The sequence below is a fragment of the Neoarius graeffei genome, chromosome 17, assembly GCF_027579695.1.
Source record: "Neoarius graeffei isolate fNeoGra1 chromosome 17, fNeoGra1.pri, whole genome shotgun sequence".
Taxonomy (NCBI): Eukaryota; Metazoa; Chordata; class Actinopteri; order Siluriformes; family Ariidae; genus Neoarius; species Neoarius graeffei.
The window spans coordinates 15,347,832-15,372,736 of record NC_083585.1 but is presented as its reverse complement, the minus strand read 5'-3'; the positions used below and the strand labels follow the sequence as shown (position 1 = coordinate 15,372,736).

The 24,905-nt window shown below is 42.6% G+C and overlaps 1 protein-coding gene across 1 annotated transcript; it reads left to right on the top strand.

Annotated features, from left to right (window-relative positions):
• Window positions 1-1,038: 1,038 nt before the first annotated feature.
• On the top strand, window positions 1,039-23,888 carry map6b (microtubule-associated protein 6b). Its single transcript, XM_060898040.1, has 3 exons — window positions 1,039-1,971; window positions 5,243-5,462; window positions 23,657-23,888. The coding sequence occupies exons 1-3, from the start codon at window positions 1,292-1,294 to the stop codon at window positions 23,858-23,860; spliced, it is 1,104 nt and encodes a 367-aa protein (XP_060754023.1). The 5' UTR covers window positions 1,039-1,291; the 3' UTR covers window positions 23,861-23,888.
• Window positions 23,889-24,905: the final 1,017 nt, after the last annotated feature.

The following is a 24,905-nucleotide window of genomic DNA, read 5'->3' as shown; positions in this document are numbered from 1 at the left end:
GGACAAGGATTATTAAAGGACCAGGGTAGAGATCTTGTGATCTATACAATAGGCCATAACTTACATATACAGTGCAGTACAAAATACTTATAAAGGCACTTTGTCAGTTTATTTTTCATCAAACCTTTTCCAAATTTTACATTTATATCTGAAGTAAGTAATTTTATAATATATAATTTTTAAAGTACTGTGCAAAAGTCTTAAGCACACGATTTTTCATACAAACTTTGTTATAGATCGAGTCAGTACAAAAACATTTTAGAGTCCAAACGTTCGTTTTCCAGCACAAAATGAAATGTTACAGGGGGAAAAATGTTTGCATCTGAGCAGCATATTACATTAGAGAGCACTTTTCAGATTAAAAAAGAAAACGTAATGAAGGCTGCTGGGTTTTGGTGCAAAATGAAGAAGCGAGTGTGACAGTCAAAGTGTCCAGAAGAACTAGGGCTGGTTCTGGAAGATGCTCAGTAAAACCTACAGCTCATTTCCGCATAAAACTGCACTCACTGGACCTGAGCCTACTATAATATATATATATATATATATATATATATATATATATATATATATATATATATAATTTAAAGCAAAGGGTCATCTCACACCAAATATTGACTTTGTTTCATTTATTATGGCTTATTGATCACTGTTTATAGTATTTTTTTTTAATAATGAAACATTTATTTCATTATTTTAAGCCATTTTTGGTCGACAGCATTTCTTTACATGTGCCTAAGACTTTTGCACATATGTCTGTATAGTTCATATAGATAGATATTGACATCTAAAGCCAGTACTATTAACACAGCCCGATGCATTCCAATCCCTATTATTAAGAGATTGTAACACTGTGAAAACGCACTGAAGCGCAGGTCAGAATGAACGGATGGGTTAATAAACATGTGATTTTCGTGTTATATGGTCTCGGACAGGAATTGGTTAAATTGGGGGCGTGGCCTGTGGATGCTGCTGTCCAGCCGCAGCCGGCTGCAGGTGACGGGCGATTTTACGCAGCAATCCTCCACAACCAGGCGGGGCTGCGCTCATACTCCTCCGGCCTTTAAAACAACTATTTGGGGTTATTTTTGCTCGAACAGACTGTGGGTAAGTAAAAGGGGAAAAATCCTTGTGTAGCCTTTTGGACCAGTCCGCAAGATTTCACTGGCTTGGCCTTCTGAGGAGAAATCCATCACAGCAGGAAAAGTGGCGCTCTTATCCATTTAAAGAAGAGAGGGGAGGAAACCGATGCCTCATTTTTCCTGGTTATAAAGCTCTGCTGCAGCTCTTCGGCATGGCGTGGCCCTGCATCACCCGCGCGTGCTGCATCAACCGCTTCTGGAGCGAGCTGGATAAAGCGGACATCGCCGTGCCGCTCGTCTTTACCAAGTACTCGGACGTGGCCGAGGTGCGGCACCTCCATCCGCAACCGGGCCCGTTAGCGCAATCCCATCATCCCAGCGCGGTCGCCATAGAAACAGAGCCCGCCCACACCGCGCCGCAAGAGTCGGCTGCTGCAGCATCATCTTCAGCAGCGCGCGGGTCGTCCGTCACGCGCCAAGACTTCAAAGCATGGAGAGTCAAACCGGAACCGAGCTGCAAACCCAAAAGCGAGTACCGCCCGTGTCAGACACCGTTCGATAACGAGACGCAGTACCGGAAAGATTATAAACCGTGGCCTGTTCAGAAACGCGGAGATCACCCGTGGATCCCCAAAGGCGAGAGCAAGAGCCAGAAGCAGGAGCACGTGACGTCAGAACCGGACACGGGCGTGGAGAAGTGCGAGATCGAGGAGAGAGTCAAAGAAAAAGAAGTTGCCAAGGAGGAGACGATGAAGAGACCGGTGAAGAAAGAGGAGGATGCTGAGACTGGAGAGATGAAGAAAGCGCAGAGAGCGGGGTCCAGAGGAAGATCAGTGGCTGATGCTCTAAACAGGCAGATCAAGCAGGAGGGAACTACAGGCAGCTCATACAGGTGAAAAAGTTTGCACTACATCACTGATTTAATCACACTGTAAAAAAAAAAAAAAATCCGTTCTTTTTACGGAAAAATACTGGCAGGTGTGGTTGCCAGAATAATCCTGTTAAAAATACAGTGAAATGTAAACAACATTACAGAATAACTTGTACATTTCACTGGGATTCCATGTACAATTAATAATAACTAAATGTAAACTTTACAGGTATTCAATACATAACTGTTAATTTTACGGATATTCATTGTACAATAAAAAGCATGTAGGAATGAATTCCGAGTGTTCTCGATTATTGGTTTTTGTGGCTCCAAAATGATGGTTACAAGCAATGATGTACTAACTAGACAGATATTTTTATTTGATTTAGAGTTTTACGAAATGTGCCGGAGAGCCTCTACTGACATTTTTTTTTTTTTTTAACAGGGCAATGATGTAATTTTAACTATCACATTCTGTTTTAGTATTACAGTTTGTCTGTGTTTAAACTACAACAATTTGTAAATTCTACAAAAAAATATGATCAATTCAACATATTCTTACTGTTAAATTAACAGTGGTATTTGGTGAGGAGTTTTACAGTATATTGATGTAAATTACACACTGCTTCATTGTTTTTGTATTTACAGTTTTTTCATGTCATGATTTTACATAAATTCACTGCTAATTCTACAGACATTTTTTAGTGTGTCATACACGTGATTAAATAAGAACAGGTGTATTGACACTTATCCTCTTATCCCTCTCCACCTTCTAATGCTATGAACACAAGATGCGTTTCTTGCGCAAGGCTCCATTGTGCACAAGCCTGTGAAGCTTTCTATTCTGCGCAGACTGAGAAACAAGGACTGCTGTGTAAAGTTAACATTAGGATAATAAAACGGTTATACTTTTTTTCAGAAGAGCAAAATTGGGTTTAAGTGCAGAGGTGATGGGATAAGATACTGACAGCAGCACTGTAAGCCCTATGCAAACGCGTAGGGCGTAGTATTTTTTGTAAAATAAAAAAATATATAATTTATTAGCCAATTGTTTCACCTTATACTTTCAGCTATTTGAATCATTCGCTAGGATGTATAATATTTCAGCACTCTCATATACTTTGACATGCATTTTGTTAGTCAGTAAAACCTGAAAACCTGATATTCGAATCATTTGTTTTATTCTCCACCATCAGTGGATTAAATTGCATTAATGTTCTGTTTGTTGTAATATTTAGCAGAGAATATCAGAATATCACAGCTGAATAATTACATTTGCAATTTTAACATCCATCATGGTTCCCTTCATTCCAGCTCAGCTATGAACACAGTGCAGTAATAACGAAATATATTATGACATAAGTTAACTAAAACAAATTTGACCACCCCACTTCACATACACTTGTCTTTTTAAAATTCCTCCTGTGTACAGTAGGCTATGTATGCCTGTTCTAGGGCAGGGGTTCCCAAACAGCATTAGCTTCTGGCCGGGGACCCCCTTTGCAAACCCACAGACAATGCTACAAAATATGTAAAGAAACATCAACTTTTAGAATGTTTTCTCTTACTTTTATTCAATATTCAATAATTGTTACATTTGTTTAGCATAAGAATATTATTAACTAACATGTTTTCAACACAAATATTTTCGCACTGAACAATAAACTGTATAACCTCCTGTAGTACCTGATTCAACTCGTTATCCATCCTTTTTGCGACCAGTGCCTCGCGATGGAGCATGCAGTGTGTGGCCACTACATGCGGGGCCTTCTGCTTAATGAGAGCGGTCACTCCACTGATCTTCCCGGTCATTGCCGCGGCTCCGTCCGAACACACCCCCACACAACGGGTCCAGTCCAATCCGTTAGACTCGATGTAATCGTCCAATACTTGAAAAATGTCTTCCCCAGTAGTTCTTCTTTCAAGTGCTTTACAAAATAGTATTTCCTCCACAAATCTTTCCTGTGAAATAAATCTGATGTACACAAGCAGTTGGGCCTCATTGGATAAATCTGTGCTCTCATCCAGCTGAAGTGCGAAGTATTCGCTGGCTCTCACCTGCTCCAACAGCTGAGCAGATACGTCTTGAGCCATGTCACCAATCCGTCGGCTCACGGTGTTATCAGAGAGTGGGACAGCATCGATTTTTTTTGGCAGCATCCTCACCAAGCAATTCTCGGACAGTGTCTTTGGTGGCTGGTAAAATCAAATCTTCTCCAATTGAGCGAGGTTTTTTAGCACGAGCAATGTGGTACGAGGCTAAAAATGATGCCTTCAGGGCCCGCTCGGGGACAGTAGCTTGCTGGGTGAATGCAGCAGATTGCCTGAACAAATGCTCTTCTTTGCGTCTGAAGAAATCTACTGTTTTTTCGGCATCTGTTGGATGTTTTTGTACCAAGTGACGCTGAAGTTTCGAAGGTTTTAAGCACTCATTTGACAGGGTCTCCAGACAGAGGACACATTTCGGGCAATCATGGCCATTTTTCTGTATGGCTGTAAAGCCATACTTAATGTATGCTGCCTCATATTTTCGGATTGTAGTTGGCCAGGACTTCTTAGTTTTTTTTTCGCAGCAGTGTCCTCCACAGCAGGGCTGTTGGTTTGTTCCTTCGGTCTCTTCTTCAAAAACCTGTCCATTTTGCGCTAGCAATACGCTAACTTGAGGAGCAAAGCAGCTTGATAAATGGCACAAACCGCAACATCACAGGCAATCGGAGAGATGAGCATGGCAAACGTTTCGATATGATGTGTTATTATTAATAATAATATTTTATAATAATGATTAAAAAACTAATTACAATATATTTAATAATTATTATTTTTAAAAAGTATATATTTTTTTCGCAATTTTTTTGTTATCGTCCCTCCAACTTTCTGAGGCCTCCCTAGCGCCCCCTGGCGGCCCCCCAGGGGGCCGCGGCCCCCACTTTGAAAACCACTGTTCTAGGGAACACAAACCAGTGTACTCACTTAACTTTACTCACAGTGTATGCAAACTCTAATCTGTGACTCCCATACTTCAAGCTGTTGTTGTGTGATGAAAAATTGCATCCAATTAGAAAAAAGGGAAGCTGTTAGATATACGAGGTACTTGGGCATGTAATACCTGATACAAAAATAAGGTTAAATCTTACTTTTGTGTCAAGCTCTCACATATCCTGTACTCATTTTGATAAATTAAGACCCACAGTCTCACAATCTGCAGCAGTTGTTCTTGGTCTTCCTGCCATGTTTCTTACTCTGAAAAAGTCAAAGTCAGAAAACATACACTGATTCTGATGCTCTTTTTCAGGATGGAGTTCAAGGCGTATACTGATGTAAAGCCAGTGAAACCCATCAAAGCCAAGTCACAGTACAAACTGGCAATGGAGGAGAAGGCTAATTTGGAGACAAGCTACAGTGCCACTTATAAAGGAGAGCAGGCAAAACCAGAGGCCACAGATAACAAATTGCTTGAGCGCCGCAGGATACGCAGCCTGTACAATGAGCCCAGCATTAAAGAACCCAGCAAGGTATGCAAGTAGTACAATCAGTCCAACAGTCAGGACACCTTTAATGGCCACTGCAAACAGGGTGTTTACTGGATCTAATCAAAGTAATCAAGTCTGTCACAATATTAAATCTAGACACAAAGTCTAGTGAGTGCTTCACTCTGTCTAATCATTTGTCAGCGATAGGCTGTGTAAATCTACAGACTGGGCGAGAAAGAACTCAGCCCCAGTTGCACTTCTTCGTACCACTACTACTTCTACTGTGCATTTTTACTTGCGAATACTGGTGGTGATTGGTTACACAAAGATAAAAACTAATCCACTTTAAGCCTTTTGTTAACAAGAAATTAGACACAAAGGAGAATTAAATATTATATTTACATACACTATATGGCCAAACGTTTGTGGACACCTGCCCATCACAACCATCTGTGCTTTTTAGTCCCGTTTTGCTGTTATAATAACTTCCACTCTTCTGGGAAGGCTTTCCACTATATTTTGGAACATGGCTGTGGAGATTTCAAGTTCATCCCAAAGTTTTTAAATGGGGTTCAGGTCAGGGCTCTGTGCGGGCCACTGGTGTTCTTCCACTCCAACCTTGACATACCTTGTCTTCATTTGGTCCTCGCTTTGTGCATAGAGGCATTGCCATGCTGGAACATGTATGGGATAGGCCTCTTATACAAAGACATCCTAAACAATTGTGTACTTCCAACTTTGCAGCAACAGTTTGGGGAAGAACCACGTATGGGTGTGATTGTCCACAAAATCTTGCCCATATAGTGTATTTTTTTCCTTGAATGAGATGGAGGTCTTAGCCCTGCTAGCCTATTTATACCAGTTATCCCTGACTCAATATTATGTGTATTGCACTGAGACTATTTTTATTATTTTATTAAACAGTGTAATGACAGTTCAAGCCATCTCTGAGTGAAGGCCTGCTATAGGCTCTATGCCAAAAGCTTCCTTTAAAGTTGTAGATTTATATGTCTTTCAGATTCTTTCTGATGAGATTACAAAGTTTCTATTATCACTGTTGTGAAAAACAAACCCTGTCCAATAATTAAGATTTAGCAAATATAGTGGTTAAACAAAGGCTACACAACTCTGTTAAAACTGCAGGTTTGTGTGTTAAAGCATGGGGTGGGGGCTGTTGTTGTTGTTGTTGGTGGTGGTGGTGGTGGAGACTTACAATAACCTGTGCACCCTTTTATAATGGAGTATGTGACTGTGCTCAGATTTAGCCAGTCAGAAGCAAACTCAGGTTTAAAAGTAATTATCATACAGTTGTCAACAATGAAGTAATTCCAATTAACCACAAATACGGGGAGTACTGCATACATACAAACCCCATTTCCAGAAGAGTTGGGATATTTTCCAAAATGCAATAAAAACAAAAACCTGGTGTGGCAGCGGGGTCGTGGCCAAGCAGCAGTCTGTGAATGGAGGGCGGGGTCGGGGAAGGTACGTGGCTAAGTCATTCCACCTGCTGTCAATTAATGTGTGTGTATGTGTTTGTTACAGGGATGGAGCATAAAAGGAGGGAGAGAGCAGAGAAAAGGGGCTCCCTCCTGACCACAAGGAATGTGTGCGTGTTGAGTGAGTGAATGCTGAAAAGCTGGAAAAGTCAAATAAAGTGTTTGTGTGTGAACATCAACTCTCGCCTGCCGTGCTTCTGTGCTCCACCCACATCAGGAACTGTTACAGTGGTGTCGAAACCCGGGAGCACAGAAGCACGGCAGGCGAGAGTTGATGTTCACACACAAACACTTTATTTGACTTTTCCAGCTTTTCAGCATTCACTCACTCAACACGCACACATGCCTTGTGGTCGGGAGGGAGCCCCCTTTCTCTGCTCTCTCCCTCCTTTAATGCTCCATCCCTGTAACAAACACATACACACACACATTAATTGACAGCAGGTGGAATGACTTAGCCACTTACCCCGCCCCCGCCCCCCATTCACAGACTGCTGCTTGGCCATGCCCCCGCTGCCACACCTGGGATTTGTTAATTCACATGAACCTTTATTTAGCTGACAGAAGTACAAAGAAAAGAGTTTCAGTAGTTTTACTGAGCAATTTAATTGTATTTTGTAAATGCAAATAAAGTTAGACTTTGATGCCTGCAACACATTAAAAAAAGTTGGGACAGAGGCATTATTACCATTGTGTTACATCACCTTTCCTTTTAATAACACTTTTCAGTTGTATGGGATCTGAGGGTACTAATTGTTACAGTTTTACAAGTGGAATTTTTGTCCATTCTTGCTTGATACAAGACTTCAACTGCCCAACAGCTCATGGTCACTGTTGTCCGATTCTCCTCTTCATGATGTGCCATATATTCTCAATAGGAGACAAATCTGGACTGGCAGCAGGCCAGTCAAACACATGCACTCTGTGTCTATGAAGCCATGCTGTTGTAGCCCGTGCAGAATGAGCTCTGGCATTGTCCTGCTGAAATAAGCTTGAACTTCCTGGGAAAAGATGTTGCCTTGATGTCCCTCTAAAATCCAAATATATGCCCTAATATATCAATGGTACACCCACACACATACAACTCACCTATGCTGTGGGCACTGATGTACCTCATACCATTACAGATGCTGGCTTTTGCACTTTTCTCTGATAACAGACTGGATGGTTATGTTCACCTTTGGCACTGAGAACTCAACGTCTGGTTTTCCCGAAAACAAGCTGAAATGTGGACTCATCTGACCACAGCACACGTTTCCCCTGTCTTTCGGTTAATCTGAGAAGAGTTAGGACTCAGAGATATTGGCGGCATTTCTGCATAGAATTGATGAATAGCTTCCTCCTTAATAAAGTTTCAGATTGCATTTCTGGATGCAGTGGCAGACTGTGTTAAGTGACAAGTTTTCCAAAGTCCTCCGGAGCCCATGTGGCTATATTTGTCACATTAACATGATGGTTTCTCAGGCAGTGCCACCTGAGGGCTTGTAGGTCATGCACATTGAACAGTGGTTTCCAACTTTGCCCTTTATCCACTGAGATGTCTCGGAATTCCCTGAATTTTTTTCACAATATTATGTACTGTAGATTTTGAAAGGCCTAAAATTTTGCGTTGAGAAATTTTCTTTTTGAATTGACTAACAATTCTCTCACAAATTTTGGCACAAAGGAGTGAGCTACGACCCATCCTTGCTTGCAAAGACTGAGCCTTTGCTCCTTTTCAAGTTCAAGTTCAAAGTGTTTATTGTTATATGCACAGTAAGGACATGTCCACTTGCACAATGAAATTCTTAGTTTGCTGTCCACCATGAATGCCAATTACAAATAAATAAATAGGCGGAAGAAGTAATACAAAGTAAAGGGAATATAGTGCAAAAATAAAAGCAGAGAAAAGCAAAAGCAACAAAAACACCCAGTGTAGTACAAAATAAAGGTATAACCCCAATTCCAAAAAAGTTGGGACAAAGTACAAATTGTAAATAAAAACGGAATGCAATGATGTGGAAGTTTCAAAATTCCATATTTTATTCAGAACAGAACATAGATGACATATCAAATATTTAAACTGAGAAAATGTATCATTTAAAGAGAAAAATTAGGTGATTTTAAATTTCATGACAACACATCTCAAAAAAGTTGGGACAAGGCCATGTTTACCACTGTGAGACATCCCCTTTTCTCTTTACAACAGTCTGTAAACGTCTGGGGACTGAGGAGACAAGTTGCTCAAGTTTAGGGATAGGAATGTTAACCCATTCTTGTCTAATGTAGGATTCTAGTTGCTCAACTGTCTTGGGTCTTTTTTGTCGTATCTTCCGTTTTACGATGCGCCAAATGTTTTCTATGGGTGAAAGATCTGGACTGCAGGCTGGCCAGTTCAGTACCTGGACCCTTCTTCTACGCAGCCATGATGCTGTAATTGATGCAGTATGTGGTTTGGCATTGTCATGTTGGAAAATGCAAGGTCTTCCCTGAAAGAGACGTCATCTGGATGGGAGCATATGTTGCTTTAGAACCTGGATATACCTTTCAGCATTGATGGTGTCTTTCCAGATGTGTAAGCTGCCCATGCCACACGCACTAATGCAACCCCATACCATCAGAGATGCAGGCTTCTGAACTGAGCGCTGATAACAACTTGGGTTGTTCTTCTCCTCTTTAGTCTGAATGACACGGCGTCCCTGATTTCCATAAAGAACTTCAAATTTTGATTAATCTGACCACAGAACAGTTTTCCACTTTGCCACAGTCCATTTTAAATGAGCCTTGGTCCACAGAAAACGTCTGCACTTTTGGATCATGTTTAGATACGGCTTCTTCTTTGAACTATAGAGTTTTAGCTGGCAACGGCGGATGGCACGGTGAATTGTGTTCACAGATAATGTTCTCTGGAAATATTCCTGAGCCCATTTTGTGATTTCCAATACAGAAGCATGCCTGTATGTGATGCAGTGCCGTCTAAGGGCCCGAAGATTACGGTCACCCAGTATGGTTTTCCGGCCTTGACCCTTATGCACAGAGATTCTTCCAGATTCTCTGAATCTTTTGATGATATTATGCATTGTTGACAATGATGTGTTCAAACTCTTTGCAATTTTACACTGTCAAACTCCTTTTTGATATTGCTCCACTATTTGTCGGCGCAGAATTAGGGGGATTGGTAATCCTCTTCCCATCTTTACTTCTGAGAGCCGCTGCCACTCCAAGATGCTCTTTTTATACCCAGTCATGTTAATAACCTATGGCAATATTTGATCTAATGAGTTGCAATTTGGTCCTCCAGCTGTTCCTTTTTTGTACCTTTAACTTTTCCAGCCTCTTATTGCCCCTGTCCCAACTTTTTTGAGATGCGTTGCTGTCATGAAATTTCAAATGAGCCAATATTTGGCATGAAATTTCAAAATGTCTCACTTTCGACATTTGATATGTTGTCTATGTTCTATTGTGAATACAAGATCAGTTTTTGAGATTTGTAAATGATTGCATTCCGTTTTTATTTACAATTTGTACTTTGTCCCAACTTTTTTGGAATCGGGGTTGTAAATGTAGTGCAAAATAGGTAGTGTAATACAAAAATAAGGCAATGATCATACGTAGCAGCAGAAGGGGAGTAATGTGCGAATGTGCAAACAATGTAACCAGATGTAAACAGTCAAGGAAACAGCAGCAAAATGGCAGTAATGTGCAAATATGTGCAAACAATGTAATCAGATGTAAACAGTCAAGGAACAGCAGCAAAAAGGGCAGTAATGTGCAAACAAATGTAAACAGATGTAAACGGTCAAGGACAGTTTACAGGGAGGTAGTCCATGGTTATAGACTCCTGTCAGCTGTTCAGGAGTCTGATGGCGGTGGGAAAGAAAGAGTTCTTTAGTCTGACAGTCTTACATTTCACACTTCTGTACCTCTGGCCTGAGGGTAGGAGTGTGAACAGTCCGTGCTGGGGGTGGGTGGGGTCTTTGAGGATGGAGGCAGCTTTCCTGTGGACTCTGTGGTGGTAGATGCTCTGCAGAGAGAGTAGTGGAGTATTGGTGATCCTCTCAGCAGTCTTCACCACCCTCTGCAGGCGTTTGTGGTCCATTGCTGTAGTGTTGCCGTACTACACAGTGATGCAGTTGGTCAGGATGCTCTCAAGTCACGCAGCTGTAGAAGTTGCTGAGGCTCTTGGGTGACATACTAAACTTCCTCAGCCTCCTCAGAAAGTACAGTTGCTGTTGAGCCTTCCTAACCAGCTGTGTGGCGTTAAATGTCCATGTGAGGTCCTCACTGATGTGAACACCCAAGTGTTTGAAGCTGCTCACCCTCTCCACCTCAAGCTCCCAGACAAACAGTAGCCGATGAGGTCTCCTCTCCTTCCTCATGTCCACTATTATCTCCTTCATCTTGTCCGTGTTGAGGGTGAGGTTGTTGTCCTCACACCATGGCACCAGACTGGCCACCTCCCTCCTGTAGGCCATTTTGTCACCACCAATGATACGTCCTGTCACTGCGGTGTCGTCCATGAACTTCAGGATGATGTTGTCCTTGTGGGAGGCGACACAGTCATGGGTGAACAGAGTGTAGAGGATGAGGCTGAGGATGCATCCCTGTGGGGTGCCAATGTTTGTGATGATGCTGGATGAAGTCCTATTACCAATCCTGACAGTCTGGGGCCTGCCAGTCAGGAAGTCGAGGAGCCAGTCACAGAGGGTGGGGTGCAAACCAAGTGTGGACAGTTTATGGATGAGTTTGTGGGGGATGACCATGTTGAAGGCAGAACTGTAGTCAACAAAGAGCATCCTGATATAAGAGTCTTTGTTTTCCAGGTGGGAGAGGGCATAATGGAGGGCAGCAGCGATGGCATCTGAGGTGGACCTGTTGGGCAGTAGCAGGGGGTCCAAGGTTTCCGTTATGCTGTTCTGAATGTGGGCCAGTACCACTCTCTCAAAGCACTTTGAGATGATTGGAGTGAGTGCTATCGGCCTGTAATCATTCAGGCAGGTGGGTGGGCTCTTCTTGGGAAGAGGGACAATGGTTGTGGTCTTGAAGCAGGAGGGAATGGTGCCCTGGCTGAGGGAAAGGTTGAAGATGGTGGTGAAAACATCAGCCAACTCATTGGCACATACTCTGAGGGCCTGCCCAGGGATGTTGTCTGGTCCTGCTGCCTTCCTGGGGTTGATCCCCCTCAGAGCTTTGCGTATCTGGCCTGATGAGACTGTTGGTGGGGGGAGGGGGGTTGGGTGGTCCAGGTGTGTGTGTGCCTCCTCTCTGTGCTGTAGCTGGTGGTCTCAAAGCGGGAGTAGAAAGTGTTGAGGTCATCCAGCAGGCTGTCTGTGGAGCTGATGGTGCTGGTGGTGGTCCTGTAGTCTGTGATGTACTGCAGGCCCATCACCTTCGCCCGGGGTCAGCAGTGGAATAGAAGCCGTCCAGCTTCTCTCTGTACTGCCTCTTGGCCACTGTAATGGCTTTCCTCAGGCAGTACTTTGCCGCTTTGTACTCCATCTCATTGCCTGATCTAAATGCAAGAGAGCGAGCACGCAGCATGCGTCATACCTGACTGTTTACCCAGGGCTTTTGGTTGGGGGAACTTCCTGATCTGTATGGTGGGCACAATGTTGCAGACACATGTGCTGATGTACCCAGTCACATACTCAGCATAGTCCTGTATACTGACAGAAGAGTCCTCCAAAGTGGCTGCAGCTTTAAGCACATCCCAGTCTGTCCGAGCAAAACAGTCCTGAAGGGTGCTCTCAGTCTCTGGGCTCCAGAGTTTGAGTTGTTTGGTGACAGGATTTGTTCGTTTTAGTCTTTGTCTGTAGGCCGGATACAGGAACAAAGAGATGTGGTCCGAGTGTCCAAAGTGGGGGCGGGGGGCGGCCCTGTATGCACCGTATATGTTGCTGTAGACATGGTCCAGTGTGTTCTTATCATGGGTGGGGATGTCCATCTCATCTCATCTCATTATCTCTAGCCGCTTTATCCTTCTACAGGGTCGCAGGCAAGCTGGAGCCTATCCCAGCTGACTACGGGCGAAAGGCGGGGTACACGCCAGGTCATCACAGGGCTGACATATAGACACAGACAACCATTCACACTCACACCTACGGTCAATTTAGAGTCACCAGTTAACCTAACCTGCATGTCTTTGGACTGTGGGGGAAACCGGAGCACCCGGAGGAAACCCACGCGGACACGGGAAAAACATGCAAACTCCACACAGAAAGGCCCTCGCCGGCCCCGGGGCTCGAACCCAGGACCTTCTTGCTGTGAGGCGACAGCGCTAACCACTACACCACCGTGCCGCCCTGGGGATGTCCACATGTTGATAATATTTAGGGAATACAGTCCATAAGTTGCACTGATTAAAGTCACCAGCGATGATAAAAACAGCGTCAGGATGAGCTGTCTCTCACGCTGATGTCATCGTGGAGTTTACTGAGTGCTGCCATGGAGTAAACAGTGGCCAAAACCACAGCAGTAAATTCCCTTGGGAGATAATAGGGGCAGCATTTCAGCAGCAACAGCTCCACATCTGGCGAACAGTGCTTATAAACAGTCTGTATATCTCCACACCAAGAGTTATTAATAAACACACACACACACCTCCCCCTTTAGCCTTCCTGGAGGCTGCGATCCAGTCTCCTCGGTGTACAGAGTGAGTCTGTAGCTGAATGGCGCATTCTGGGATTTTGTCTGAGAGCCAGGTCTCGGGAAAACTAGAGTGCAGCACTCTCTTATTTCCCGCTGAGCTGTGATTCTGGCTCTTAATTCGTCCAGTTTGTTTTCCAGAGACCACACGTTGGCTAGCAGGAGGCTGGGTAGCGGTGGTCAGCTATCACGAGCTTTTAGCCTAGCATGGACCCCCCCGCCTCGCTTGCATCGCTGTCTCCGGAGCACTCTCCTGGGGTCAGCATGTTCACTCGGGCCCGGTGCTTCAGGGCCTTCCTGGGGCTGGTGATGGTTGCGGGAGCGAACAATGAAGCCAGTAAATTCCAATGTGTGTTAGCGATGTTTAGCATTGCCTGTCTGTTATATGTTAGCAGTGCATGACATTTGTGTATGGCAGAAAAAAACAGAAAATACACAAAAAAGAAGAAAAAACTGGCATTCAAGAGCAGAGCGAGCAAACACGTCTGCCTCGAGGGGTGCCATGAAGTCGCCAATCATGTTACCACTTTTATCCCCAATCATGTTACTACTTAATCTGCTCATTGTGGAATCTTCTAAAACGGTGTTACTTGAATATCCTTTAACTGTTCGGTCTTATTTTGTCTCTGTCCCAACTTTTTTCGAGTGTGTTGCAAGCATCAAATTCTAACTTTGTGTATATTTACAAAATGAAATTAAGTTGGTCAGTAAAACTATTGAAAATATTTTCTTTGTACTTTTGTCAGTTAAATAAAGGTTCATGTGAATTAACAAATCACAGATTTCTGTTTTTATTGCATTTTGAAAAATATCCCAACTTTTCTGGAAATGATCAGTATACTGTAGTCAGTAGTCAATCAATAGTCAGTTCAGCTGTTTCTGTAGGATTTTCTTGGTTTCATCCAACTGCTGAAGACATTGTTTATAAAGAATGTACAAAGCATTTACAAGATCTCAGTGTTAAAAATGTATCAATTAGGAGAGGAGTACAGCAGAATTTCCAAAACATTAGATATACCATGGAACAACGTGAAGGTTATCATTAACAAGTGGGCATCATAGTGACATTATCATTAACATGACACCCCCCAATAATTGACAAAAGGCAAGATGAAATCAAAAAGGGTACCAAGAGACCTAGGGCAACATTGAAGGAGCTGCAGGAATATCTAGCCACTCCCTGCACAGGACAGCGATCTCTAATATTCTTCACTTATCTGTAGGCCTGTGGGGTGGAATCCCTTTCTCACAAAAGGGGGAAAAAATCCAAGTCCACCTCAAATTTGCTGAACCGATGTGGCAAAAAGTGCTATTGTCTGATGAGACATCAGTACAACATTGTAGAATTTTGGGAGCATAATTCTAAAATATTTTTTTGGAGCAAAAACAAGATAGCTTATCACACAAAGAACATCATACCCACGGTGAAGCATGGTGGTGGTAGCATCATGCTTTGGGGCTGCTTCTTTTCAACTGGCAATCATGGATGTTTCTAAATACCATTCTATTTTGGCACAAAACCTGCAGGCCAGTGTTAGACAGCTGAAGATGAAGAAACATTTGTGCTAAGTTGATATGCTCTTACCCAAAAAGACTGAGTACTGTTACAAGCAAAAGGTGCTTTAACAAAGTATTAGTTAAGGGACGTGCACACACATACAACCAGGTCATTGTAAGTTTTTTCCTTTAGTTTTTTCCTGTTTGTATTTGTCTTTCACTTGAATTTTGTTGGTTGTGACATTACAACCCCAAGTCAGAAAAAGTTGGGATGGCATGTTGAAATTAAAACTGAAAACAATGATTCGTAAATACAGTAATCTTTGAACTGTATTGCACTCAAAAAACAATACAACAACACATTTTTTGATGTTTTACCTCATTATTTTTTTTTTAATAAACACATTTCAATTCTGATTCTTGCAACACACTTAAAACAAGTTGGGATGGTAAAGCATTTGCCACTTTTTAATGTTGCCATTCCTTTTCACAACACTTAAAAGATGTTTAGGGACTGAAAATACCATGTGATGAAGCATTTCGGATGTTATTTTGTCCCATGCATCCTGCAAACAGATCTCAAGGTGTGCAACAGTACAGGGTCATTGTTGTCATATTTTTGATTTCAAAATTCTCCACACATTCTCTATTGGTGACAGAGGGGATAATCACTCACTTCTTCCACAGCCATGCCTTTGTAATGTGTGCAGAATGTGGTTTTGCATTGTTTGGTGAAATATCCCTGGAAAAGATGGCATCATGAAGGCAGCATATGTTGCTCCAAAATTTCAGTATACTTTTCTGCACATCGCAAAAGTGTGTTACCTTTGCCAAGGGCACTGACACAACCACATACAATGACACAACCTGGTTTTTGGACTTGTTGCTGGTAACAGTCTGGATGGTCCTTCTCGTCTTTGGTCCGGAGCACACAGGGTCCATTTCATACAAAAAAGACCTGGAATACTGATTCATCTGACCATAACATTTTTCAACACAATGAAATGCATGACGGGAAACCTTATGGTGCAACGCACAGGTCTAGCACCTGGTGAGATGCAGGAGGAGCCCGGCTCGGAATCACACCACAGTGCCAAGACCCTCCCACAAGGCTTTCCCCAAGTCAGGCATTCAGAACATCAATGGGTTAAGTGGCCTGCTGCTAACAAGGAGAGGGAGTGGTGTCAGTTCAACAAGGATGTGGACCAGATCCTTGAAGTTACAGCCAGAGGGGATGCTGACTGGAGGTTGCTGACAATGTGCTCCATCAGCAGCAGCATAGCAGCTAAAAGATTTGGTTACGCAGGAGCAATGTTCGATCAAAGGTTCCGGCGGGCCAAACCGACAAGAGGCAAAGGTCAGCCAGCTGCAGCAGGAGCTCTGTGTGCTGAGACGGCAGTTCAAGCAGGCAAGAGAAGAGGAGAAAGCTGGCTTGGCAGAGCTCCATGACCTCACAAGGAAGAGGCTCACAACCCTCCATCAAGGCACAGAAGGAGAGGCAAGGAGAGAGCCCGGAAACACATCCTTCATTGCAAATCCCTTTGGCTTTACCAGGCGTATCCTTGGACAGAAGCGCAATGGCCAGCTTGCATGTACCAAGGAGGAGATTGACAAACACCTATACACCAGCTACAGTGACAGCTGGTGGAGACCTTGCTTGTGCGACACCATGTTCTAGACAAGATCAGGGACCTCATTCTGGACTATTACAGCTGCTTCAGTTTGAGAGTCACCTCCAGAACAGTGACATCTGCATTTCATCAACTGGAGAAGGGTATAATCACTGGGTGTACCATCTCAGTGATTTTGTTTTCTTGGCTATGAACAAGCTTGTCGTCAGCAAAGGTGGAATGCAGAGGTCCACTCATCAAGTCAGGTGTGCAGCAGCCCCCCCCATCAGAGCATTTATGGACGACCTGATGATGACCACAACATCAGTTCCGGGCTGCAGATGGATCCTTCAAGGACTCGAATGCCTCATCAGCTGGGCCTGGATGGATTTCAAGCCAGCCAAGTCCCGATCCTTAGTGGTGAGGAAGGAGAAAGCAACAGACAAGTTTTGGTTTTACCTAAGAGGAGCTCAGATCCTATCAATCCTCGAGAAATCAGTTAAGAGTCTGGGAAAGACTTTCAACATTACAGTGAGGGATACAGCAGCTCTTCAAGAAACTGGCCAAGAGCTGGGGACTTGGCTTGCAGCGGTGGACAAGTCAGAGCTCCCAAGAAAGTTCAAAGCCTGAATTTACCAGCATGGCATCCTGCCATGGCTCCTCTGGCTACTGCTAGGAAGTGTAGGGCTCAGGAGGTAGTCAACCAGGCTGAAGTGCGGCTGCAGCACAGAGTGCTGGTGGGGACAGTAGCATCAGGTCAGGCAGGACTGGGCAGCATCCCAAGACCACCATACAACAAGGCCCAGGGAAAGGAAAGACGCCAGCAATTCATGCAGGGGTGGAGGAGACTCACACCAGCAAGATGGTCAGGATGTGACAGCAAGGGGCATGGACTCAATGGGAGCATGTGATGGACCGGAAGATCTCATGGTCAGAGATGTGGAAAGCTGAGCCACACTGGATCAAATTCCTGATCCAGTCTGTCTATGAGGTCCTCCCCAGCCCAACCAATCTCCTTTCCTGGGGCCTGGCAGAAAACCCAGCATGCCCACTGTGCCATGGAAGAGGATCCTTGGAGCATGTATTCAGCAGTTGCCCAAAAGCCCTGGGAGAGGGCCGTTATCACTGGTCAGCATGACCAGGTGCTGAGGGCAATAGCAGAGGTTATCAGCACAGGGATCTCTTTGAGTAGATATCAAGAACCAGCCAAGCATGCTATTGCCTTTGTCAAAGCCAGAGAGAAGCCCCAACAGCACAAGAATACAGCAGGGGGCTCTTGGCGACAGCCCATGACTGGCAACTCAAGGTCGACCTGGGGAGACAGCTCAAGTTTCCCAACACCATTGCTGTGACCACACTCAGGCCGGACATTGTTCTTATGTCCAAAGCATCAAAGCAGGTGGTCCTGCTGGAACTGACTGTGCCCTTGGCAGACCAGATGGTAGAGGCCTTCGAGAGAAAGAGGGCCAAATGCTGGAGCAAGGGATGGAGAACCTACTGCTACCCCATTGAGGTCAGCTGCCGTGGATTCACTGGCCAGTTACTCTCCAGAGCCTTGAAGCTGTTGGGGATCAGAGGACTGCATAACAAGAAAGCCATCAAGGACATCATAGATGCTGTGGATAAAGCATCCAGATGGCTGTGGATTAAATGGAGCGATCCGTGGACCACACAAACTACCCAGACACAAGTCGGGGACTGATCATCTCTGGCTGGGTCGCCTGGACAAGGGTGTATGATGTTGAAAGACCCGAAACACCTGATGACCCCAGGTTACATCACTGATGATGTGTCTGGGTTGTACTGCAAGGTGTATATTACAAACAGCCACTGTGTGGTTGTCCATCCCAGATGCCTCTGAGCCCAGAGGAGCTGACAGCACTCAGGGACACAGTTAATATAAGGCTTACTTTTTGCACAGTAAAGTTTTATCTGCCATTTGTGGATGTAACTCCGTATTGTAGTACTTGACGAAAGTTTGTCAAAGTAATCCCAAGCCCATGTGGTTATATCAGCTATAGACAAATGACAGTTCTTGATGCAGTGCTGTCTGAGGGTTTAGATATCACAGGTGTTCAGCTAAGGCTTGCGCCCTTGCCCTTTATGCACCAAAATTTCTCCAGATTCCTTGAATCATTTAATGATACAGTATTATGCACCATAGAGGGTGAAATATCCAAATCCCTTCCTATCTTTCTTTGAGGAATATTGTTTTTAAACATTTCAAGAATTTTCTCACATATTTCTTGAGAAACTGGAGATCCTCAACCCATCTTTGCTCCTCAAAGCCTAGGCCTTTCCTGGATACTGATCTTGTACCAAATCATGATTACAATCACCTGTTGACATCACCTGTTTCAAATCATATCATGATTTAATTGTTTTACCTCATTACAAGCCCTAAATTGCCACTGTCCCAACTTTTTTTGGAATGTGTTGTAAGCCTAAAACACAGGAATGGATGTATGTATATTAACAACTGAAATGAAGTTAACCTGACAAAACATGAAATATCTTGAGTTCATGCTGTCTGCAATGACAAGTCAAAGTAAATTTTGAAATCATTGCCTTCTTTTTTTTTATTTGTATTTTCCATACTGTCCCAACTTTTTTTTGATTTGGGGTTGTATATTAAAGGTAGGAAAATAACTGACATAATTTATCTTGGTTGTTTTTTACACATTAGAAAACCTGCAATTTTAATAGGGGTATATAGACTTTTTGTATCCACTGTATTTAATTAGTATAAACTAGGTGTGGAATTGTGTATGCACATACAGTATGTCAGTCTAATGCTGTATATGTGTGTAGATGTGTTTATGCAGCCCATCTTTTTATCCTCATAGGGCTGTTCAGACAGTGACAGACGTTCGGTTGTAAGTCTGTTCTAGTCAGGTGTGGGGGTTTTCAAATGTTTCATACACAAAGCATGGAGGACATGAAGCACCTCAGCAAACCAACACCATGGCTAAGATGATTAGACCTTTTGCTGTGGGTCAAATTCAATCCCCCCGCAAACGTGACAACCCAAAACTGGTTATAGTGGCTTAATATGCTGCTTATGCTTTAAATGTACAATCTCACAGTTTTAAACACAAAACTAAAAGAATGGATTGATTCAGAGTCAATTTATTCCTTCCTTGGTGAATGGATAGATAGGTTGATCCTTTTTATACTAGGTGGTTGGATTGATGGATGGATGGTAAAGTGGTTACCACTGGAAGGTACCACTGATACCACTGGTTAACAAATGGATGGTTTTAGCAGTAGTTAACTGAGATATAATTGCTGGATCACTGATATGGATGTGCAAGTAGTAATGTGTGCTGATAAATTTGATTGAACTTAATGCTAGCACTTATGCGGGAGGATTGAATGCACACTTTATGAATGCTCAACTTTACAATTAAAAGACCACTCCTTTATTTGCACGTCACAAAAGCAATATTCACTATGAATGGGCCCTATTTTCCTACTTTTAATGCAAATGACTAGCGCAAGAATTAATTAAGCACACATAACTTTAATAATTCACATCTAAAAAAGAGATGATATTTATGGATTTACTAATATTTATCAGTCCTGCTCTTCTGTAGTAGTTCATTAATTTTTACAGATGTTACCCTGTAGTTTTTTTTCTCAGAGATATTTCATAATAGTTTTTACATAGCACATGCAGCACAGCCAATCTCTCTTGCGATGAAAATGTCATCTGCAAATGCATGTTGAAATAGGGCCCCGTACCTTAACTCAAATGACTGCCATATCTACACTAACACTAACAGAATAATGATATAAAATGAAAGAACTATTCTGTGTGGACTTTTGTGTTTATTCCACATTTACAGTAAATCCAGAATTATTTGCACCCTTGGTAAAAATGGGTAAAAGTGGTCAAAAGAATTGCTTTTGTGGTTAATTAGTTAAACCATTGGTTCATTTATTTATTCATTTTCCTTCCACTTTTCCTGGTTGGGGTCATTGTGCCAGCAAACTGAGAGGGTCAGCCCATTTTCTCTAGCCCTAGCCACAGATTCCAGCTCCTCCTGGGGATTCCCAGATGTTCCAAAGCCATCTGTGAGATATAATCTCGACAGTGGGTCCTCGGTCTGCCCCAGTGTCTCTATCCAGTGGGACATATCTAATCCTTGCAAGGTGCCTAAACCAACTCAACTGTCTCCAACTGATTTTTTTTTAGAAGAAGCAGCCTTTATTTATCACATGTATACTCAGAAAAAGCAGCTCTATTCTTAGGCTCTCCCGAATTTTTGGGCTTCTCACCCTATCATGATGAGTAAACCCAGCAACCACCTGGAGTTGTGTCTTTCAGTAACTATTTGCAGCTCAGGATCATATATGAGGATAGGGACGTAGATTAACAAGACATACTCTTGACAAAGTCAGTCACCTTAAACAGTTTTGTTATGGGGCTCCGAAGTGGCTCAATTGAAGTGTTCACCCTATCTTCTGGGGATCCAGGACAGAAGTTTCGAATATGCCACAGCCATCTGTGGTCACAGCTATACCCTATACTTGTACTTATATCCTATACACCCGATACCTGGAACACAGCCTCTGGCCCCAGTAATAAGATCTTCATTCAACATTAAAGAAGCAATTCTAGATGGATTTTTTAAAAAAACAAAAAACACCAGATATTTCTGGTATTGCCTCCTGAAGGAAAGGCATGTCCACTGGAGCTCCTCAAAGTACTCCTGTAATTACTCTATAATATCCTCAGTGAAGGTCAACACTCCCCCACACTTGTTTAGTAAAGCTTGTGAATGGTCTCATCTCCTTCTCATGAGCCAATGAACGGTTTGCTAGGCACATCTTTTAGGCCAACCAAAAGTCTTTCCATGGCCTCTCCAAACTCCTCTCATGCTCAAGCTTTCACTTCCGCAACTGTTTTTACTGTAGTCGTCCATGTGCACTAGTTGGAAGGCCTTCTTCTTCAAATCAATGGCTTCTCTCAGCACTGGTGTCAATCAGTGTGTCGTAAGGACTTCCATGTAATTGCTGACATCAGTAACTTAATTGTACTCTTGCTGCAATTAAAGTACCATCAGATAATGAATTCAGGGCTGATTTTGATATAGGCTCATCTGGGGCTGTTTTTGCTCTTGAGACTCTAAGATCATTGTTGGGATACGTAGCATCATGGACCCCATGATGCTCCGTCGTTGTCGTCACTGCCGAACCCGATCCGGGCTTGAGGCGAACCATGTTTGGTTGACTTGGCCAGAATTGCAGCAGTAGGGTGGCCAGTTCCTTTCTGCACACACACACACACACACACACACACACCTATGGGCAATTTAGAGTAGCCAGTTAACCTAACTGCATGTCTTTGGACTGTAGGGGAAACCAGAGCACCCAGAGGAAACCCACACAGACACAGGGAGATCATAAAAACTCCACACAGAAAGGCCCCCATCAGTCACTGGACTCACACCCAGAGCCTTCTTGCTGTGAGGCGACAATGCTAACTACTGCACGACCATGCCACCCCCCATGATGCTCCAAGAGGTTTTCAATCAATCTCTCGTTGCCTCTACCAGGACAATGATCCAAAATAATATCCAAATCCATACAGAAATGCTTAAATGACCGTGGAATCACGCTTTCGACAGAACCACCCTAGTCCCCTGACCTGTATCCCTATTTAGAACCTGTGAAGTGAGATGAAGAGGAGAGTCCACAAGAGAGGATATAGGACCCTGGAAGATCTGGAGATATTCAACCATGATAGGAGAAGACTCAGCAGCAAAGGAAGGTTGCACATAGTATTAAAAACAAGAAGAAGCAGGGGTGACAATTATTGTGACACGTGTAGTTTTGTTAAAATATATACAGTACCAGTCAAAAGTTTAGACACACCTTCTAATTCAGTGTTTTTTCTTCATGTCTTGAAGTAATGATGGACTGTGGTTTCCCTTTACTTAGCTGAGCAGTTCTTGACATAATATGGATTATAGTTATTGAATAGGGTTTTTTATTGTATTATTATTATTATTATTATTTACTGTTTTGGTCTCAAACACATTAAGAAGGCAATAAATTTCACTAATTAATTTTTGACAAGGCACACCTGTTAATTGAAAAGCACTGCACCACCGGTGACTACCTCATGAAGCTGGTTAAGATAATGCCAGTAGTGTGCAAAGCACCATCAAGGTAAATGCTGGATGCTTTGAAGAATCTAAAATATGAAACATTTTTTAAACACTTTTTTGTTAATGACATAATTCCATATCTGTTCCAGATGTTATTTAATAGTTTTGATGTCTTCAGTATTGTTCTACAATGTAGAAAATAGTCAAAATACAGAAAAACCTATGAATGAGTAGGTGTGTCCAAACTTTTGACTGGTACTGTGTGTATATTTTTAGGATTTTTAAGATTCAGCTAATTAAACACAAAGCAGAGGTGTGTGCTGGGCTGTTTTTAACTGGGTCCCACCCGTTCCCGCAATTTTTGTTTGTACCTGATTGTGATATTTTCTCATGAATATAAATACAAATTTGTCATTTCAACTAAAATAAAACTTAGCCTGACCAGAATAAATCAGTTATTGGTTGGATAAACACAATCCAACTCACATTCATGTGATCTTTCTTGGTCCCACAAGCTTTATATCTGACCGCCTGCACTCACCCACATGACAGGAAACATTTGCCTGCCCTTGTGATGTTTTTGGTCCCTTTTAGCTTTACCAAGGGTGGATGGATTTTTTATTTTGTGTGTGTGTGTGTGTGTGTGTGTGTGTGTGTGTGTGTGTGTGTGTGTGTGTGTGTGTGTAATCATACAAGTATGTCATCACGTTACAAAGATGTTTTACCAAAAAAAACAAACAAACAGGTTGCTTGTATTTAAATCAGAAGGCTTAATGCAAGTAATATGTTTACATTACACATCCTGTATGTGGTTATTAATTTAAGATATTACTTCCAGATGTCTTTGTGATGACAGCTGATGTGCAAATATCTGATTTTTGTGCCTATAGCCAGAGAAGCCCAGTGTGCCCCACTCCAAACCCAAAAAGACGACAAGCCATAGTAAAACAGCAAGTAAAGCTAAAAGGTCAAACACTGGAACCCAACCTGCCAAGAAGAAAAGCTCTGTGAGCAAACTGGAGATAAAGCCAGATGGAGGAGTCACCAAGAAAAGTAAAGAAATGATAAACAGACTGGCTGAAGGAAAAGAATAGATGAAATTCTGTGTGTGGATTTGAGTGAAAGGGGTCTGTGCTTTGCTGCTAAAAGACTCACTTTTATTTAAGTCCAATTTCAGTCTTTTAGGCTTTCAAGTATGGATTTTAGATTTGGGTTTGACAGCTTGCTTTGCCTTGAATGTGGCATCACTGCATAATCTATAATGATCTCCAATCTTTTTACACAAGCCTTAAGCTTTATTGCATGAAATTTGCGAGCAAACTCTGCTCATAAATATGTGATTAGAAATGTACTATTAGAAATTTGTAGTTATTATCATTGGGCTTTAATCACACAACATTGTTACAAACATTTATTACACACCCCAGCTGGATTAAATCACATATAATATGTACTGATTAGAGGTATTAATTAAATTGCACATATATCTGGCTCCTAGTAGTTTCCTTCCCAGCATCCCACTAACTAATTATTGAATCGGTATTTCATATAGCAAGTGCAGCATCAAACACTAACAATGAGCCAGATTTATAATGGCTTTTAGCACATGATAAAATGATTAGTGCATGCACTTCCACGGTCATAATTCATTGCCCAGTGCACTGCTTTTTCATCGTGTCATCAAAACTGCTGCTGAACCAAATCAGGCCCATAGTCTTTCAGGATACACATAAAAACAAAATATACGTGTTTTAAAATACATACACCACTGTTTTCAGTACGTGAGTCTTAAACAACCTCGCTGTGTGTTTGTGTCCTTGTTGTGTCAAACATTAATCCCTTAAAACTGAATTCTCAAAAGGGTCAACATGCCAGTGTGATCTGCTGTGTGCTATGCTATGTAATGAGAAGCAAGCAACTATTTTAGGCTTAAAGCTGCCTGCTATAGTTAGTTAAGCTGTATGGAAGAATGCTGCTAACCTCACTCCTGTTTGGTCTTCTAAGGAATATGATATATGAAGCCATTTTTGTTGCGATTGCCGTAAAAATGTTGCAAAGACTCTTACAGGTGGACGCATGGCTTCAGTATGAGTTTTCATTTTTGATAACTGTTGTTCTGTAATTATCAGCCCAGACATG

Excerpts from the sequence above, each read along its gene's own strand:
- map6b (XM_060898040.1), top strand. The coding sequence starts at position 1,292 with ATGGCGTGGCCCTGCATCACCCGCGCGTGCTGCATCAACCGCTTCTGG. Across the intron at positions 1,972-5,242 it reads ACTACAGGCAGCTCATACAG|GATGGAGTTCAAGGCGTATA; the intron begins GTGAAAAAGTTT and ends GCTCTTTTTCAG. Across the intron at positions 5,463-23,656 it reads GCATTAAAGAACCCAGCAAG|CCAGAGAAGCCCAGTGTGCC; the intron begins GTATGCAAGTAG and ends TTGTGCCTATAG.